Source organism: Ovis aries, chromosome 25 (genome assembly GCF_016772045.2).
Source record: "Ovis aries strain OAR_USU_Benz2616 breed Rambouillet chromosome 25, ARS-UI_Ramb_v3.0, whole genome shotgun sequence".
Classification (NCBI taxonomy): domain Eukaryota; kingdom Metazoa; phylum Chordata; class Mammalia; order Artiodactyla; family Bovidae; genus Ovis; species Ovis aries.
The window spans coordinates 32,046,306-32,066,839 of record NC_056078.1 but is presented as its reverse complement, the minus strand read 5'-3'; the positions used below and the strand labels follow the sequence as shown (position 1 = coordinate 32,066,839).

At 45.3% G+C, this 20,534-nt stretch overlaps 1 protein-coding gene across 9 annotated transcripts in view; it reads left to right on the top strand.

Moving 5' to 3' along the window:
- The window catches only part of KCNMA1 (potassium calcium-activated channel subfamily M alpha 1), a 767,665-nt gene that overhangs the window by 513,853 nt on the left and 233,278 nt on the right, over positions 1 to 20,534 (top strand). For all 9 annotated transcript variants that reach the window (XM_042240721.1, XM_042240720.1, XM_042240724.2 and 6 more), the window contains 2 exon segments: positions 2,251 to 2,421; positions 3,988 to 4,079. In XM_042240721.1, the coding sequence (XP_042096655.1) occupies positions 2,251 to 2,421; positions 3,988 to 4,079 (263 nt within the window).

Sequence of the window (20,534 nt, the reverse complement as noted above, 5' to 3'; positions counted from 1 at the left end):
TGCTTCATACAAACACAAACTGTTACACCTGGAAGGAGCATCATCTAACGAAAGTTTTGAGTAAAGTTGCCCTTCCCTTGCTGAGCTTCAGTCTGCTTAATGGATGCAAGGAAGCATTGTTACCTACCTCCCATTGGGACTTTTGTGATTAGCATTCAAAGGAAAATGTCTGAGCTATCACTCAGTTACGGATCTGATGGTTCCCCACCCTACCCACCCTTTTACGCTGATGGGATTCTTGGATGAAATCACCCTTAGATAATCACTCTAACTCTGCCAAATGTCAAAAAGCACCGATATGGAGGGTTAGTTGGTAGTTTTCAGTCAGCAGTGACCTCACCCTTACTGGTGTGTGAAGTACTGGGTTAGACAAAAAGTTCATTTCATAACATTTTATGGGAAGACCCGAATGAACTTTTGGGCCAACCCAGTATATTCTGCTTCACCAGGAAACCTCCACGAGAAAGGGCACATTGAGGACAGGCACTGATGTGTGAAAGAGGCCAGGTCTTGGAAACTTTCTGCAGAGGCAGGCTGGCGGGCTGGCGGGAGGCTTGGGGCAGGCCATCCACAGGGACCATTCTGGCAGGTCACAGGCATTGGCCTTTGGGTGTATGGTAAGGCTGAGCCCCTCTCCTCTGCAAAATCTCTCCTACCTGCCTCACATTTGTTGGCAGATCATAGGTGATGGGAGGACAGGAAGTGTTTTGTGAATCTAAAGCAGAGATGGGCAACTGCAAGTGAAGGTGAAAGAGGAGAGTGAAAAAGCTGGCTTAAAATTCAACGTTCAAAAAGAGAAGATCATGGCATCTTGTCCCATCGCTTCGTGCAAATAGATGGGGAAACAATGGAAACAGTGACAGACTTTATTTTTTGGGGTTCCAAAATCACTGCAGATAGTTCTGGCAGCCATGAAATTAAAAGAGGCTTGCTCCTTGGAAGAAAAGCTGTGACCAACCTAGACAGCATATTAAAAAGCAGGGACATTACTTTGCTGACAAAGGTCCATACAGTCAAAGCTATGGCTTTTCCAGTAGTCATGTATTGATGTGAAAGTTGGACCATAAAGAAGGCTGAATGCTGACGAATTGATGCTTTTGAGCTGTGGTGTTTGAGAAGACTCTTGAGGGTCCTTTGGACTACAAGGAGATCAAACCGGTCAATCTTAAACGAAATCAACCCTGAAAATTCATTGGAAGGACTGATGCTGAGGCCGAAGCTCCAGTACTTTGGCCACCTGATGCAAAGAGCTGATTCATTAGAAAAGACCCAGATGCTGGGAAAGATTGAAGGCAGGAGGAGAAGGGGACAACAGAGGATGGATGATTGGATGGCATCACCGACTCAAGACACGAGTTTGAGCAAGCTCCAGGAGATGGTGAAAGATAGGGAAACCTGGCGTGCTGCAGTCAATGGGGTTGCAAAGAATCAGACACGACTGAGCGACTGAACAAAAAGAAGTTAGGGGCAGAAGCCTTCCACACCCACTGCCTCTGAGAGATTTCCTGCTACACCTGCAGAGATGAGTTGTCCCCACAGAAAGCAGAAACCCTATGGGCCGCAAAGCCGAAAATATTGACCGTCTGGCCCTGCACAGACTAAGCTTGCTGGTCCTTGGTCTACAGAGTGTACGGTTCGGGATAGTTCTCCTGAGCTCACATTTTGTGCTCCCAAGGGAGGCTACTGCACTTTGCAGGGCAGAGTGGTCCCTGATCTTCTGTAAAGCAGGGAGAGCCTCATCAGACTCTGAGAGATGCTGTTCAGGGTTTGGGCGCATAATCTGAAGGAGGAGAGTCCCCCAGGCATCTCCTTGGTCAAAAGGATGAAAGGAGGAGGCTTTCTGTGGGAGGGTCCAGGATTTCTTTGGGACTGAGCAAACTCTAGACCAGGGCAGGGCTCTCTGGCTCTTTCCTGGAAAAGAATGCTATAACACACGGCCAGAGGCAGTGCCCTAAAATTCTGCTGGCCTCAGATCTTTAACAATGAGAAGAAAATGGACTCTGGGTATGTACATCAGTTCCTTCCCTCTCTGCCCCCATCAGCCTGGTGGGTATGTGGCTTTCACTCCACTTCTTCCACTACCTGTTCAGAGGCTGTGGGCCCAACTTACAGAGCTCCACTTGGGGCAGCAAACTCCTGCGATTGAAGATGCAGAACATCCAAAAGTAACCTAGATGCTGGAGTTGTGGTGTTCCTGGTTTATTACGCCTATCATGTTTTTCCTTTTTCTCCCCTGTCTCCTTGGTTTAGGTGGAGAATTCAGGGGACCCGTGGGAAAATTTCCAAAACAACCAGGCTCTTACCTACTGGGAATGTGTCTATCTGCTCATGGTGACCATGTCCACTGTTGGTTACGGGGATGTTTATGCAAAAACCACGCTTGGGCGTCTCTTCATGGTCTTCTTCATCCTCGGGGGACTGGTAAAAACGCTTTCTTACAATGTTGATTTTGTGATCATTGATATTTTCTATTATCCATTTTCTGAAGGCTGTGTATTTGAGCCTGTGTTTCTGCATTAGAAGCAAGTGACCGCCTTAGTATTACAGTCCAGTTAAGGCAATCCCAAATGCCACGGTGCCTTTTCTGCCTATTTTGTTTGAGTACTGAGTTTGTTTCCCTGAGACCCAGGCACCGTGTCCTTGTGAGGGACGGCCATTTAGCCCAGAGCAAGCCTAACTGTCTTAAGAAAGGAATGCTCACTTGTCAAGTGAGAGGGTCTGTGCCTTCATAATGGAATTCAGCCTCTGATATTCTGCAAGGAGTGGCTGTCACCTGACCCGGTAGATAATGTTGATACTATAGACAATTTGCGGTTTCAAGAGCTCCCCACCCCCATCCCGGTCCTCCCCAAACTTCCAACAAACGCTGTGGCTGGGCCCTTGCCTAAAGAGGAGGGTCCCCACCCGAGAGGACAGAGAGCCCACTGGTCCCCAGGTGGACATCACCACGTGAGCTGAGTATGGTTTTGCAAACAGACCACAGCTCCCTCACAGAGCGACACGGGTGGGTGTTTCCAACCTCACTCTCTTAAGTCAGAAAGTCGCACTGTTTGCTTTTCTGGGCTATGCAGATTATCTCGGTGGGTTACCATGTACTTTTCAAGGGGGATTTCTGGCCACTCACTGGCGGGGACTGCATTTTGTCTTTCAGAGTAGCCCATGCGATGTTTAGATTTTTGCTGTGTGTAAGGTAAACCTAGACTCACACACAGCTTTCGCATATGTACACCGCACATGCGTTTATCTCATGCATACGCACTCTCTGTTCTGTATGCATGTGGCATATACATTTGAGAAATGTATGTAAATGTACGTGTGGTGTGTACATGCTCACCGCGTTCCTACGGTACCGTGAGGTCCCTGCAGCTCACACGACCTCATTATCCAGCCACAAGCACAATGTTTGTTGGACAAAACATGGCAGATTTGTGTTTCTCCTCGCTATTCTTTCCTCCCGTGTGATTTCCTAAATTTACCTTGTGTGCTTTTTAGTGATTTTTTTTTTTAACGGAAAAGTTTATATATATTTTAAATCTCCTCTTGGTGTTTATTGTCTTTAATCAGTCATAAAGGCATGGATTCTCATTTGAATTTTAATTAGAAAGGTTTTCTCTTAAAATTGTGTGTAAATTTATGAATGAGCGTGTGTGTGTGTGTGTGTGTGTGTGTGATTTCTCTAGTAGAGCTAGATGTCAATTTATTTATTCCTGTCTCCTTTACATTTTTCTTAACTGATTTTTTCTGTTTTTTTTTTTTTTAGTTGTCTAGGTTGGTTAATGTTTGTTTTTTGTCCTGTGTAACTTCAGAAGCTTGCTTTTTTTTTTTTTTTTTTTAAATACAATCCAGCCCATGAATACGTACCTTTGCAGCTCTAGCCCTTTTGTGTTTCCAGATCTTAGTATTTCCCCCCTCCCCCTTCTGAAAAGGTTGCCCCCTTTCTCCGGCCTGTCTTTTTAGTCTCTCTTCTGTTTCCTATCTTCTTCTCAGGCCATGTTTGCCAGCTACGTCCCTGAAATCATAGAGTTAATAGGAAACCGCAAGAAATACGGGGGCTCCTATAGTGCGGTTAGTGGAAGAAAGTAAGTATGCCAAGAGGTGTTGCTGCCTCCACTGCGGTAGAATCCTCTCTGCATGCCATTTTTTTTTTGGCTCTTGTTTCTTTGTTTCATGCATGTAGGCAATGTTTGCCCGCTACGTGCCCGAAATTGCTGCTCTCATCCTGAATCGGAATAAATTCGGCGGGACATTTAACAAACACGGAGGCAGAAAGTAAGTCAGTTGCATCAGCAGAGGTGTGGTTGAGTGACTTCCAGAGCCCCTCTGGCAGTGACAGCCGAGTCCTGCCCCCTTACACCCCACCAGAAGGGCCGCATTCTGTGTGTGTGGCAGTGACGACCGAGTCCTGCCCCCTTACACCCCGCCTGAAGGGCCACATTCTCTGTGGGGCATGATGTCAGAATGACCCCTCCAAGTTATCCTGAGGACAACCTGCTGAGACCTGATCCCATTCACAACTCTCTTCCCCACCCATCTTTCCAAGAGACATAATAGATTTGTCCTAGAAGGAGTCCATGTGTTACTGAACTCATATTTTCTATTCTGATCCCTAATGTGTAAGCCCAGTTTATTCATTCTTTATATTAATTAGATGATTGATTACATTCTGGTCCCTAAGACTAAAGAGGTGCCATCTTATGAGGTTTTTGTGTAGCCAAACCATGGGCTCATATTCCAGCAGGGAAGTCCCAAGGAGGGCAAGATCAAGGTCACATTGGCATGCTGGTCACCAGGAGACCAAGTCTCTTTAGCCAGGAGGCACCAAGCTGGTCTTCAAAGGGACTCATTACTCAGTTGAAATTCCTTCCGGACAAGAAATATGTTTATAGTATTATCAGGGCACTGCGCGGGCTTCCTGACGCATCTTTTGTCTGGCTTTCCATACGTGAATGCTTTCTTCTCGGGGACTGTTTCGATTTGTGCTCACATCATTTTGTCAGCGTCACAGTCAGTGTGTGGCGATGCTGTCAGCTGGAAGTTTTACTCCTAAGTAGATATAAGGCCTTGACTGCTCTGTCTTGAAGGAGAAGATTGGAGGGAGGCAGGGTGGACTGCATTCTGTACTGTTTTTCTTTCAAAGCTTTTGTTGAGCATTGAATTTTGTTTGCTTTTGAGTTTTGGTTTTCATTTTAACGTCCATAGAGTAAGATATACACATCTTTATGTACAGCTCAAGGATTTTGTACCTGTGTACACACCCAGTAACTACTGCCCAGACCAAGATACAGAATATTTTTATCACTTTGCCCCTTCCCCAGTCATGGAAGTTCCTATTATGGAATTAGGGTTTTTTGTTTGTTTGTTTGTTTTGTTCTTATCCCATACATTAAAAAAATTTCACTCAGGCATGTCTGACTTAGCTACTCCATGGACTGGAGCCCCCAGGCTCCTCTGTCCATAGAATTCTCTAGACAAGAATACTGGAGTGGGTTGCCATTCCCTTCTCCAGGGGGTCTTCCCAACCCAGGCATCAAACCTGGGTTTCCTGCAATGCAGACGGATTCTTTACCATCTGAGCCAGAGCTTTTGATTAAATTTAAATACATATTTGTTAATTTTTACAGTGTTGTGTTGGTTTCTGCTATACAACAACACAATCAGCCATGATTATGCATTTTCAAATGAACTCTTGAATAGCCTATTTGCTCTTTAAGAGAAAAATAAAAGCAGTAGCATCGTGTTTCCACCCACCACCTCCTCCTTGCCTGACAGTCACATTGGAAGGAGCCCACCTCTTCTCCCATCAGTGATCCCACTGCATCCTGAGCTCAGGTGTCCAGTCCTCTGTTTGGAAAATGAGGAGGTGGGGAAAAGGACTCATTTTCTTGAACTACCCACAGGACACCCGTTTCCTTTCAAAGGCACGGAGGACAGAGGAGGCCAGTTGGCGTCTTTTCCGGAGAGGCAGCCGTTCTCCCACCTCCCCTCTGATGGAGCCCTCCTCCTCCTATTATCTAACAGCCCTGGATGAGATGAGAACCAAGCTGTTCCGATTTCTGGGCCATTGGTTAGATCCAAAAGGCCAAATAAGTCCAGAGATTTCCTCTGGTCACTTATTCCATGCCAAGAGGAAAACAGCCTCTCGGTTCGTTCTGCCTTGAAGGTGCGGACAGGTCACCATAAAGCAGAAGGCACTCGGGGCACACGGGCTGCCTTTATGCCCTCCCCAGGCCACTGTCTCAGCCAGCCTTCCCCTCTCCCTCACCGCCCCTGAAAATGTCAGTAAAATCAATTGCCCTGATGTCTGTGTTGAAAATATTTCCCGACTCTCACTCCAGGTACATTTTTTTTCTCCCCTCCGAAATAGCTGCCATAGTCCAGTGTGGGTGGGCCTGCTGGCGGGGGGCTTTTGTTGACGGGTGACCCAGATGAGGCCCTGAGACCCACGTCGCTCACCCACTCCAGTCCCATCCGGTTGTCCCTTGGCCTTGGCACCTCTGCTCAAACCCCCGCGTCGAAGGCTTTAGATCACAGACTTCCCGCGGCTTTTGTTCTGGCTCCATCTCCATCGTCTTTTATCACTACTTTTACCCTGGTCTTTTCTCTTTTCTCTTCTCCCTTTATGAAAATGCACACTCCGCCTTTAATGTTCCTCTGGGTCTCTGAGGTCCCCCGACCCTGCGGACAGAAAATAGGTTCTGTCATCAGTACTGGGGCTGTTCGCTTTACTTTACGCATTGTTTCCTGGTTCAAAAGCTAATTACTAAGTAGTTTAAAGAAGCCCTTTGGTCACTTAGATCTTTCATCAGAAAATATAAGCTTGGGAAAGGAACGGTAATAAAGGGCCATTAGCACCCTTTGTTTGATGTTGTTTTTCTAGTCAGTAGAACAAGATTGATGAAATGTTATGTTTGGCCAAAATTTGAGTTTTCATTTGGAATTCAGTGTTGAGAGAATGGGCTGTCAGAATCAATAAGTTTTCTTTCGCTTGGGATATGGGCATGTGGTAGTAATTAGCAATATAAGGTCTTTAGTTGAGCAACCAAGCATGGATTCTGGCAGCAAACATAATGAGAAACTACAGTTGTTCTATTTCTAACGTCAAAAAGTTTCCAGATAAAATTAAATGCATTTGCAAAAGAAAAGCAGCTAAACTTTGTTGAAAGATAGAATTCATACTTAAAATAGTGTGCTTTGCCCTCTGTTTTCTTGTGTGCGTAAATATATGTGCTGTACCCACGGACATATGTCCATGTATCAATTCTCCCTAAGATTTCATCAGATGGATGCCCAGAAAGTAACTTAAACATATACATAGTTAAGGGATTTGTTTATGTGTGCAAATTTTGCTTGGAATATAACTTCTCTAACAACGCATTGACTTGTCAGAGAACTCAAGGTAACACATGACCCAAAGCCATGGAGACACGTGAATTGGAAATTCAAAGATTATTTAAAGTCAAAAAAATTTGGGTAGAGAACCATGGTGTTTTGTTCACACAACACTCAATTTCAGGGTTTTGGAGAATATGAAAATTTCAGTGGCACCTCATTTTCAGTTCTAATCTATGTTGGCATAATAGAAACAGTTCATGTAGGGTCCCCAGAACATCCTCATCAGGAACACAGCATCCAGGGCTCACAGTTGCTCACTTTCACGTTCTTATCAACATCCCTGGCCTGACCTCCTACAGGACACCCAGAGCCAACAGTAGATATAGGGGTGTGCATGTGAGTGTGAGAAGGAGAGTCATTCTCTAGTTTACCCATTATGATGTAGTCCCTAAGATAGGGACTTGGTCAATAACCAAAGGTCTAATCAGTATCTCGTCAGGCAGTCTCTCAAGTTGAGGTCTTGGGAACAATTAGTCTCTTTGGGCTGAGACCTTAGATCTTATTCAGAAGAGTAGCCCTCCTGTAGCCCAGCCTGCCTCGAGGCCACTGTCTCCACTTCTTTCCCTTCCTGTAAGTTCAAAGCCTCTCAGAGGTGGTAGAGTGAACGGGTGAGGCTCCCATGGCCTTTGGGATCCCAGCTTGCTCTCCTTCCTCCCACAGCTCCTGCTGTTTTCCCCAGAGGTTTCCTCTCTGCTTGTGACTCAACCCACTCCTGGTTAGTTTATGAGAACTGACAAGATCATGGTCTGAGGTCACATGGCCAAGGGCCATGGAAAATAATCAGCCAGGGAGAAGAATCCATCTGCGGTAACCCCCTTGTCAGAGCCAGCTGGACTGGGGAGCCATCCAGACAATGGGCTTCCCAGGATGGGGCTCCTGGGGCCTAAAGCTGAAGCAGCCCCAGGCCAAGTGGTTGGGAGATAGGAGGCTAGATGGGTTTGGATTATTCTATTGATTCCTGGTAGCTAAAGGCTCAGAGGACATAGAGAGAAGGATGGACAGTTAAGGACGAGGAATATGGAAAGGGGGCCAAGAACTGAATGTAACTTACTGGGAGGAGGATCCTTGGCTGGGTGAGGAGTCTGTGTCCCCTTCTAGCTGGGGAACCCCTATTTCATGAATAGGCTCTAACTCCTATTCATGAAATCTGTCTGTGAAACAGAAATGTACAGTGGATTCTCTTAGACCTCCTTATATAGGTGGAGGAGTGCCACATACTTCTGGAAATGAGAGCATGAATCAACAGATCCCAAGTCTTGTGACCGGCTTCTGTGGCAATGATAATATCTACAGGTGCTTCCATCCTTCTGTAGCCCCACGGCAGCCGTGCAAGGAAGCTGTCACCGTCATCTGCATTTGCAGTGACTTGCCTGACGTCACAACACTAGTAAAGGGTCAATCTGGGACCTTAACCTGGGCGCAGTCTGCTCCACTGGGCCATGCTGCTTCTCTAGATCATCCCTTGAGACTCCTTTCTGCTCTAAACTCAGTGATCCTGTCACTAACTTTTCTTCCACCTCTGCCCACAGTGGGGCCAGAACACCGCGTATAAGATGGTGAGGAAGGTAAAGGGCTGAGCATCACTTTGGGCCCTTCTCCCCCTTCTACTCATCTAGTGCCTCTAAGGAGCCTGGCCCTAGGGTCAAGGACAAAAAGGTGGAGAGAGGACAGAACCATTTCTTCCTAGTTTTTCTCATTTGGTTAGATTGTCAAAGTATTTACCTCTTGAACATGTCTAACAATGAGGGGCTTTTAAGGATGGGCAGAAAGATCACTGGCCAAAATGAGATTTGTGGGTTTCTACTTGCTGCTTCCTGGTTCCATCCTTCCTGAGGAGGTCATTTCCTAGGGGGCCAGCTGTGGTGGGATTATCTTGATCTGCCAGACTTGGACTCTCTCCCGGGCACAGCCTACCTGCTTGTCATCTGAAGAAGGGCATTCTTTGCCCTGGCAAACATATCTACCTGTGCCTTTCACTTCCCTAGCTGGTCTGCAGAGCTCGGGGCACTTCTATAATAGTGGTTTCTTAATTGTCAGTGGGAATTTGAATAGCAGTTGCCCGTCTTGGAAAATCCTGGGTGGGTTCCCTGGGTTTATTTCATAGCTTTGAGTGAAAATCTTGACCCTCAGGAGGCAGTGTCCTCCTGGAAGGAGTTTGGGTGGTCTACCTTCAAATCTAGGTGTGGCCTCAGGGTTGTAAGAAGCCGCCGTAATACCATAGAGGTTGGCCAACTTTATCAGGGAATTTCCCAAGTGGCGCTAGTGGTAAGAACCTGCCTGCCAATGCAGGAGACATAAGAGACCCAGGTTTGATCCTTAGGTTGGGAAGATCCCTTGGAGGAGGGACATGGCACCCCACTCCAGTATTCTTGCCTGGAGAATCCCATGGTCAGAGGAGCCTGGTTGGCTATAGTTCATAGGGTTGCAAAGAGTCCCACGTGGCTAAAGAACAACAACAATGTCAAGACTTTGTCAGGCTTTTCCATATAAAGATGAAGCAGATTACTTTATTACATCCTTCGATGTCAGTGCTCATATTTTATAAAGCATTCAATGATTTAGAACAGAATTGCAAGGATGAAGAACACAGGGCACAGTGAGCTGCCTGCCTCGCTCTCCACTCTCGCAGTCACCGCCACTGGCTCACTTGCTCAGGCTGTGACCCTCTCTCAGGACCACGTGCCCGGCAGCTATGCGTGGTATCTGTCACGTGGAGGCTACATGTCCGGAAGCTGACAGGCAATGGCAAGGGTAGGAGTGAAAGGAAATGCCAAGTACAGATTTTAATACATGCCACACAAGCAAGAATGATCTAAGATTCTGTTATAGAGCAAAACAGGGATGGTTTTCAGGGATAAAGTGGTCTAGGGAGGTGACGCCCCAGAGAAAGGGCTGCTACGGCCTACTCAACAACTTTCATTACTGCCTGGACAGAGGGGAGCTAACACTCTAGGTTTTAAAATTAATATTATGGGAACCCCTCCTGCCACTGTTGGTCTTTAGTACTACCTCCAAGGAACTAGGTCTTTAAAAACCTCATTTGTGTTTCAGGCCCTCGTTTGCCTACAGTACTGCTGTCCACTGGCTTACCAGGGAAGGCCATCCTACTTCTTGATGATGAGGTCATTTAATTTTGCGTCTTTCCTCTGATCAGAAATAAGCCCTTCATCTCCCTCACATCTTTTGTTCTTCTCTGAGACCACATTCTATTCCCTCCTGCCCAGCTCTTTTGTATCAACATGAAATTCCACTTTCTCCACCACTCAGATTTTGCCCACCTGGTTCTAGACCATCATTTAAAAAAAAGAATTGGGATCTTAAATGTTCTGCTGCACCAGGACAGGGATTATTTCTTTATAAAGACTCATTTAATCTACCCCCATTGTCCATTTCCTGCCCCTCAAAAGAACTAATATGAGTCCTGCCTTCATCTTCATCTCATCCATGTCTGTCTTCTGAGTGCTTGCAACATGCCAGATGCATTGTACAGGCTCATGAAAATCTTCAAATTCGCCACATCTATCTTCAGCAATACGTTACATTATTTGGCTGCCAAAGTGGTTGGGGAGTTCAAACTCAGAGCTTGTATAAACCTCCCTTCTTGGTTCCCAGGGGTCAGAGCCTTCCTACACTAATACTTTCTCCTCCACTCATTCTGAGATGGTCTGACCCCAGTCCTTAGAAATAGGATATGGGGTTAATTCCTAGGGTGTTGTCTTGGGTTGAGCCCCGTGTCCTTTTCCTTCCTGTCCGTGTGTAACGCAGACAACACTCCCCCACCTCCTCCTCGGCCTGTGAATGGGGTGCTGTTCCTAGGAGGGATGGTGTCTATAAGATTTCTGCATCACAGACATCCCTCTGGCTGAAATGTGACTGCTGCTATGCTTTTTATGCAAACTTCAATCCCTCAACAAGTAAGCTGTTCAGCCCTCTAGTCATGGGGCCCACGTGATCCCCAGCCTAAACTCTCAGCAGTGTTTTCAGATTCCTAGATTTTAAAAGCCATAAATTAGCAAATCGTCAACATATCACCAGGAAGGATCATCTGGTAGCCATTCTAGTCAGAAGAAAACACAGGCCCCAATAACTGATCTTCACAGAGATATGAAGAACTGTGGACAGACAGCTACAGTAAATAGGAAGACAAACAGATAATTCAAGTTGACAGGCCATGTTGGACTGATTAGGCATTCTGCTTTGATTAGCATTAAACTTTGGGGGGAAGAAAAAAAATGAGATTGCCCTAATACTTTGGAAAAATGACCCCTTGACTACTTCTGAAATTCAGTACCAAGGGGCAGATACTGAAAACGAGTGTTATTAGATGCTATATCATGTAAAGGCCCAGGTATTCCTTTCCAATGAGAGGGGTCTTTATGGGTGTGGATGTGGGCATTTCTTTCTTTGCATCTGCTTTGGATTCTTATAAGCCACGTCTTCAGTCCTTTTCAAACTTGGAGCTCTATTTAGAGAGACTTGGATGCATATTAAATCTATTTCCTGATAATACTAATGGAATGAAAGCTTGTCTCCCCCCTACCCGCCCCCCCCACCACCCCGCCACTTTTCTGCTGTCTCTCTTCCCTTCCACACACTTGTCAAAATGTTCCAGCTATTGTTCTGAAAACAAGAATAGACATGTAGGTGGGAGATGAACTGTGTACCTTAAAAAATAAAAAGTCATATTCAGACTTTGACTTTCACCCTCATATATTCTTTCTTCCATTAAAGAAAAAGAATTCTGAATATAACTTTTCTAATTATAATCCCTGAAGATTCTTTCTGCCTAACCTCACATTTGATTGGGTGAATCCTTGTTCAGTTTAGTTCAGTCGCTCAGTCGTGTCCGACTCTTTGCGACCCCATGAATCGCAGCACGCCACGCCTCCCTGTCCATCACCATCTCCCGGAGTTCACTCAGACTCACGTCCGTCGAGTCAGTGATGCCATCCAGCCATCTCATCCTCGGTCGTCCCCTTCTCCTCCTGCCCCAATCCCTCCCAGCATCAGAGTCTTTTCCAATGAGTCAACTTTTCACATGAGGTGGCCAAAGTACTGGAGTTTCAGCTTTAGCATCATTCCCTCCAAAGAAATCCCAGGGCTGATCTCCTTCAGAATGGACTGGTTGGATCTCCTTGCAGTCCAAGGGACTCTCAAGAGTCTTCTCCAACACCACAGTTCAAAAGCATCAATTCTTTGGCGCTCAGCCTTCTTCACAGTCCAACTCTCACATCCATACATGACCACTATAAAAACCATAGCCTTGACTAGATGGACCTTAGTCAGCAAAGTAATGTCTCTGCTTTTGAATATACTATCTAGGTTGGTCATAAGTTTTCTTCCAAGGAGTAAGCGTCTTTTAATTTCATGGCTGCAGTCACCATCTGCAGTGATTTTGGAGCCCCCCCCAAAATAAAGTCTGACACTGTTTCAACTGTTTCCTCATCTATTTCCCATGAAGTGATGGGACTGGATGCCATTGATCTTCGTTTTCTGAATGTTGAGCTTTAAGCCAACTTTTTCACTCTCCTCTTTTACTTTTGGGCAGATTCTAAATCTAAAGGACAAACACAACCCTCCGAGGCTAAGTTGCGCTGTGTTTTCTCTTTCCGCTGTGTCATTCATTCTGATAGCCATCTTCCCGGAGTTGTGCAAAGCAATTACTAGTAGATTTGGGGTTTCATCCCACTGCTGCCATCACACACTAAAAATAAACCAGGAAACCTTCTAACTGGCCAAGTCCAGTGTCTCTTTTTTATTATAAAAGAACTTTAGAAGCTGATGCAGCATAAAATTCATGGAAACTTGATTCTGTGCCTCTCAGGGTTTGCACCTCCACATCTGGTACTGGTATTGCATAACCCCCCAAACCATAGGGGCTTCTTCAAATGTGAGTACCAGTTGTCAGTAAAAGCAAACTTCTCTCACCTCCAATACTTTGTCAATAAGGACACATGTTCGGAGATACATGTATGCCCATCTCGTGAGAGGTTTTATGGCCCTAGCCACTGACTTCAAAGGCAAATGCTAGCTAGTATATAGAACAGATTTAGGAAAGTTCCCATCCCAATATATTTGCTCAACTAATAATTATTTGAGCCCTGTTATGTTCCAGGCACTGTGCTGGGTGCTGTGGGTTAAAGGATGAGCAAGAAGATATGATTCTTGCTCCCCTGCGCCTTACCTGAGACTTTGATCAATCAGAACCATCCAAGAGCTAGTGGCAGCTATGTAGAAGCTGGATTACAGAGGAGCCTTGTCTCCGTGAAACGCTCTTTCGGCAAGAATTTTGTTCAATAAAATCATGAAGGTATAAGGCAATCATGAAGACTGCAAGCCTTTTAGAGGGAATGCTCCTAAAAGCATTAGATAATTTACATTGGTAAGTGTCTCCATTGGAGTAGTTTAGGGAAAAGGTAACAGAGAGATGACTTGTGGACCTAAAAACCTACAAATCTAATGACAGACCCTGTAAAAGAGGGGTGCAGAGACATTCAGGAAGTAGAGGGGCTGCTAATGCCACGTGGAGTTCTGGGCCTTTCCAATCTAGCGAACATCCCTCTGTGGTGTCTTATGCCTTATCAAGCTCTGGAACCTGTGGACTTCTCCCAGTACTTGTGTGTGTGTCAGACAGAAGATGGAGGCTCAGGGTGTTGGGTCTACTTACAGTGGGTGGCTAGCAGCACACAGCTAGCAGGGGCAACAACCTTGGGTGTGGCTGAGGAGTGAGGCCACACCCAAGGATGTGTCAGGATACGTCAACTTAATTGTTGTTATGGGAGGGCCATATCCCAACAGCTTCTGTTCTAGGGCCATGAGGCATGCAGGGGTATTTGGGAAGGCAGTGGGGTCAGTTTGCACATCAAAGCTAGCATACTTTCCCTCTTCCAGGCAAAATTAAGAACCTCTTCTTTGCTTGGACTCATTCTCCCTCTGTTCTGTCTTCATCCCCAGAGGGTGTAGCTGATCTTGTCTTTCATCTTCTCTTCTCTTGGTGCCTTGTGTTCAGAAGCAGCATTATCAAGTGGAAACAGGCAGATCTGATTTGATTGGAATAGAGGAAAATGCTGTTCAAGTGCCTGGATTTCTCTGTTAGTGCAAAGAACCACCTAAAATTGGAAGACTCAGGTCAAAGGAAGAATGGCTTACTAAAAATGACCAAAGGCCACAAAACCCTGCAGTAATGGATGAATAAAAGGCAGAAGGGCGAGGGTGTTGTAGAGAGACACAAGGAAGGACCAGTGTTATTTACGAGATTTGGGCAATTATAGAATTGCTTGCTTAAGAAGCTATATAAGTCCTCTTCCATGAAGGAAGGAGGAAAGAGATAAAACCAAAATAGTGGTGCTAATACCTGCGTACTGGGTTATTGTGAGAATTCAGTGCGAAACTAAAGGTAAACAAATCTACAATTAAAGTTCTTTGGTTATAGGCAACTGAAATTTATTCTTGCTGAAAGTATCTTACAGCATTCAGACAAAAGCTGAAGATGCCAGAAAGGACAGAGGTGAGGCTGAGAAGCAGCACTGGGGTCCAGTAAGCAGAGACTCAGAGAAAGTCCTCACAAGCTTTCACCATGAGGATCAGTCAGTTCCCGCCATGAACTTAGTGTCACTTCATTTAAGACTGGAAAGCACTGCTTGTCCTAGTCTGGGCAGGAACCATGACTGGAGGTCCCAAGACTGTATTTGATTGGGGAGGAGTGGCTCCCCAAATTTAAAACGAGGTGTTGTTCTCTAGATTGGACAGAACCTATGCCCAGATGAGGGGCGGCTTCTTCATTATGCGGACAAGCAGCAGAAGCAGGCTTATCTGCATCTCCCCTCCTCACCCCCATGTCCCTCCTTCCTTTCCCCAGTCCAAGGTTTAGGTTTATGCTTAATTTTAGTATGAATGCCATTCTAGACAACCAGAGAACTGGGACCTCACCATGGTCCCGATTATTGCATTTTTCTTTGTAAGTACTTTGAAGACATTGTTACACACACACAAAAAAGTGTGTGTGCACACAAGTGTGAATGTTTGTGTGTCCAAAACAAACCTAGCACCTAATTTAAGAATCTGTACATTTAGGGACTTTGCTGGCAGTCCACCTCCGGTGCAAGGGGTACAGGTTCAGTCCCTGTTTGGGAAGCTAAGATTCCATATACCTTGCAGCCCAAAAGCTATAAAACAAAAGCAATATTGTAACAGATTCAATAAAGACTTTAAAAATGGTCCACATCAAAAAAATCTTTTTTTAAAAAAAATTCTATACATTTAGGTAACTGCAGATTTCATTCTATAGCCAAATCCAATGAATAAAGATCAAAAATTAATTACTAAACCCTGAACTCCCTCATTTGATGTCATTTTAAAATTTAGATGTAGACTACTTTACTTTTTCCCAAGAAATGAGGTGCTATTGAAAGGAAGGTGCATGTTAGACTGGAACACAGTCAATATCTCCTGCTCTGAGGTTCTTAGTATTTATTTTTAAGGCTTGGGTTGAGGTTCCTTTTTGGCAACAAGCTACACAAGGTGTTGGCCATTCCTCATGCCTGGTAGCTTTCCTGGTAGCTCAGCTTTCCTAGTAAAGCATCTGTCTGCAATGCAGGGGACCCGGGTTCAATCCCTGTGTTGGGAAGATCCCCTGGAGAAGGGAATAGCAACCCACTCCAGTACTCTTGCCTGGAAAATCCGATGGACAGAGGAGCCTCACAGGTTACAGTCCATGGGGTCACAAAGAGTCAGACATGCCTGAGTGACTTCACTTTCACTTTCTTTCATGCCTGTTATAATTGTGGAGGTCTAATTATGATTTGGGATGATGGAGGTACAGATACAGATCCCTCTGGGTGGTTTAGATCCTGACTATCTGTGTAGGATGGGACGTGCCCTCTTCGTGCAGAAAGTTCTGGTCCGGTCAGGGCATCCCAGTGTTCTCTGTTGGGACTGCCAGTAGTCTGTCCTCTGACCTTGGGGCTGTGTTTTACAGAGGTGCCTTTGGTACACTGCTGGAATCTATTTGCTCAGCCTTCTGCCCCCATTTAGGGAAACAACCAAACAGCCTGTCTCCTCCAGAACAGCTCTATTGACAGCTGGATAAGATGATTACTTTATTCTCTTCCTCACTGGGGGGGAGAAGATATTCCCTTCCTTTGTGATTAGCAAAGTGCTAGATGTGGGTCCTGGGTAGATAATTATCTCTGAACCTCCTTGGGTTTTTTTTTTTTTTTTTTTTGGTTGTTGTTGGCTTGCTTTTGTTTTATCATCTTCTTTAATGGGCGATGGTTAAAACCATGGGATCCAGAGCTCCATACACACTCACAACTGTTTTGTTTTCATTTTTGTCTTGTTTGCATGCACTGTTTTCTTACAAACTTGAGACACAGTGATAGGTCAGAGGTGGCAGAATCAGCCAATGACCTGCAGGCTTGCAATGAACTAACTAGAAAATGTCTTCTACACTTCCCATGACATAGAGTGTCCAAGCCAAGCATACTTCGCCAGCCAGTCCACTGATCAACACTTAATTCTTGAGAGCCCAGAAAGTTTTAGGGGTTCTGAGCTGGGTCTCAGGGCAGCCCAGAGTTAGCAGCTGTTTGCTGAAGATGACCATCCCACTGGGAGGCAGTTCCTTTGGGATGGGCTCCCAGTATAAGAGGCAGTGGGAAGGCAGGACTAGGGTTACCCTTCTTCCTTCAGGCAATGGGATTATGAGCCTTAAGGGGAAATCTGGGTAATAGTTGCTCTAAAGGACATGCCCCGAATCAGGGGATGCACTACCAGGTGAGAAACAATGGAAAACTCAGAACCTTCCTGAATCTCTTTCTCATAAGAGACAGTCTTGGAGAGAGAGTTATGTTAACCCTGATGGTTTCAGTTCAACATAGGAGGGACGACGTGAACTTTGGGTACTGACCACTGTGTGATCTGGGATGTGCCGTCTTTTATCACCCCTGCCATCTATGTGATAAAATGCTGCAGAATTCCCTTGACAAGTCCTTCTTAAAATTCATTCCCATCAGACACCGTCTCCAGTAGTGGGAGGTGTTGGGGGTGAGAGCGAGGACGAGCCAAGCATGATTAGAAGGCTCAGCAGAGAGACAGGAAAGATTCTAGCATATGTATTTGATATAAATATTATAGTTTTACAGAGACATCTAGATCAATATACGCCACATTTCATCTACCTCTTTGACAAAGTGAGCGCAATGTATTCAGGGAAAGCTGTATAGGATTTTCAATTTACTCTGTATGATTTATTGTGACAGGATAGCTATGGGTTTTTTAAGTTCTTTATACTTGTTCCAGTAAAAATGGATATAGTATCTTAAAAAATAAACAGCCCAGAGCTGTGCATTTTACATTGTCTTCCTAGAGCGAGGCTCAGCTGAAGAGAGATCTGAGACCTCCCTGCCCTTGTGGGAAGTGATGCAGTCAGATTCTCAGTCCTCACTCTTGAGAGCTTTTTAAAAAAATTTTTTTTAGAGTGGGGGTTTGGTAACAGGGAACTGGATTGGGAAGCTATGGCAGATGTCTAGACTAGATAGGCTGGTCTGAACAGGGTGGGGCAGAGAGCTGGAATACTGAGTGGGTGCAGCCCCAGCAGTCTGGGTCTCTTCATTTTCTAGTGACTGGGCCCCAGGTCACACAGCATAGGTCCCCGACTCCTGAGTCCTAGCCCAGGCTCCTTTCAGGCGCACCAGCTTCTTTGGTATTGCAGACATCAAACCAAGGGGATAGGTCTGCCCTTCCTCCAGCATTCACCTTGCACTGAGCTCTGGACCTCGGTTTCCACATTGAAATAATGCAGACAGCAGACTAAACATTCATCAAGGGCTGTCCTGATGCTAAGATAGACGGAGGACGTGGAAAAGAGCCTATCATTGTCGCAGATCTCTTTTTCAAAGGCCACTGGCTTTAAGAAATGTTACCTGAGTCTTTCAAAAGGTGTAGACATTGGTTCTCATTGAGCTACACTCAACCTCATTCCATCTCCAGATGCCTCATTTGCTGTAACCTTTGACTGGGAGACCCTTCTCTGTCCTCATCTTATACCTTCTACCATAAGTCAGTTCCCCTTAGTGATCCATTCAGAAAGACACCAGTGGAATTGAGTTCTAAAATTGAATTTCCAACTCCACTGGGGCATTCCAGCATGCTTGGCCCATCTCCAAGAAGAGAATAGTGAGAGTGAGGACGCTGTGTGGGATTTCATTCCGAAAATGGAGATGTGTCTTAATGGGAAGGGAATATTGAATGAGGATGTGCCCATGAAATAAGCAATTAGCACTTTTGTGATAGAGCCTGTAATACTCAAGCATCATTCCTCTGATTAAGTCACACTCCACCCCTGATGCCAAGCCTGCTCCGTGTTGCCCATTCTAATTCAATCCATCCCCTCTTTCTGGAGCCCTTATCCAAACCAGGCATGCTTTCTTACACTGGATGAGTAACTTCTTCCCACAAAGTGCCATCGACTACTATTTTGGCATTTAAGATGCTTCCTCATGTATCTGACTTCAATGGATCTTTTAATCCAAGCTGCTAAAATTAGTTTATCCCAAGAAAGAGTTGTTCACAGGACTTGACAGAACTTTAAAAACCAAAGAAGTCATTCCACCAGAAATGGTTTGTGATTTGTTAGCCATCTTCACAAACCAAGTGTCCAGGCCCTTAATGACATCAATCATTAAGATTACTGGTAGTCTTGAAAAGTTTGAATCCAGAGCCACAGATGGGAAGAGCATTAGAGCCCTTCACAGCCAATGTTCCTGAATGTTCTCTATTGTCAGTGAATCTCTTATTGGATTTTTTGTTCTCTTGTGGGATCCTTGGGCTGGACATAGTATAAAATGCTATAAAGGTAGTATTTACATCACCTTGCAGCCCTTTGCTATCGCAACCCACTCCAGTGCTCTTGTCTGGAAAGTCCCATGGACGGAGGAGCCTGGTAGGCTGCAGTCCATAGGGTCGCTATGAGTTGGACACAAAGTGACGTAGCAGCAGCAGCAGCCCTTTGGCTTGCCAAATTGCATGCCTTCAATTAACAACTTGGTTCTGAGTTTCTGCTGTCATTCAGCCTTTGCTGTCTTGAGCTTGCCGGCCTGGCTGACTAGATGCAGCTAGTATCTGTTGATACCATGCTGCGACGATGCTTTAAGTGAGGGCCTCTCTCCTGTCCCGGGAGGACCCTCCAGTATCCCCTCCATTGTATGTCTGAAGGAACCTCTCATTGACCTATTCCTGTCTGTTGTAACGGCTGAAATACCCAAGTCTCTGCTCTCTCTCCATGTCTTCACGTTTGTCTTTGTGAGAGAGTTAGAGACCCGGATCATGTCCTGGGCAAGTGACTTTACCTTCGGTGAGATGTCAGGCATGTGGCTTAAGGAAATTGAGGTTCAGAGAGGTTATTTGAAAAGATGCAGAGAGTAGGAATGTGGGGTTGTTTGAGGATCAGATGAGACTCCAGGAGCTACAGAGCACTCCATATCTGTTACATCCTGATTTACAGACATCACATGAATCCTACCGTTTAATCATGCTTACAATGGCCCTGACTCTTTAGTAGACCCTTCACATGTATTGTCTATTTAAATAAATCCTCAAGATAACCTCATGAATCAGGTACTAGCTCCAACCCCTCAGAGACTCTGACTTTATGATTGTAAAATGCAGAATTGGTACCTTGCCCAAGACTGTTTAGTTATTTAGTGTCTGAACTGAGCTGACACAGGGCTATCAACATATGAATCTCACATGGTAGATTTGTAGGTGTCAAGGAACCCGACAGAGATAATTTTGGATGAGGAACTTTTTGACGTTCTTCAAATCATACACGGTGAACAACCATCACTATGCTTCCAAGGAGGGCACACCCTGCTCTCAATCGTACAATATTCAATTATATTTTCAGTCACTGAAGATATGAGACATTCTTGCTTCTCTTCTCCCCAGCAATAACAGCCTTCTTCAAACTAGTGCCTCTGGAATTTTCAAGAATCCTGAAAATATTACTGGAAAAAGAATGTTTCCCAGTTCACCGTCCATTCCCTGTACTCCTGCAGGGCCCCTGGCGCTCACTCCCTCAGTTACGGGCTGGTGAGGAGCAGATCTCCTAATGCAGGTGCTGAGTCAGAGAGGCAGCTTCACCCCAC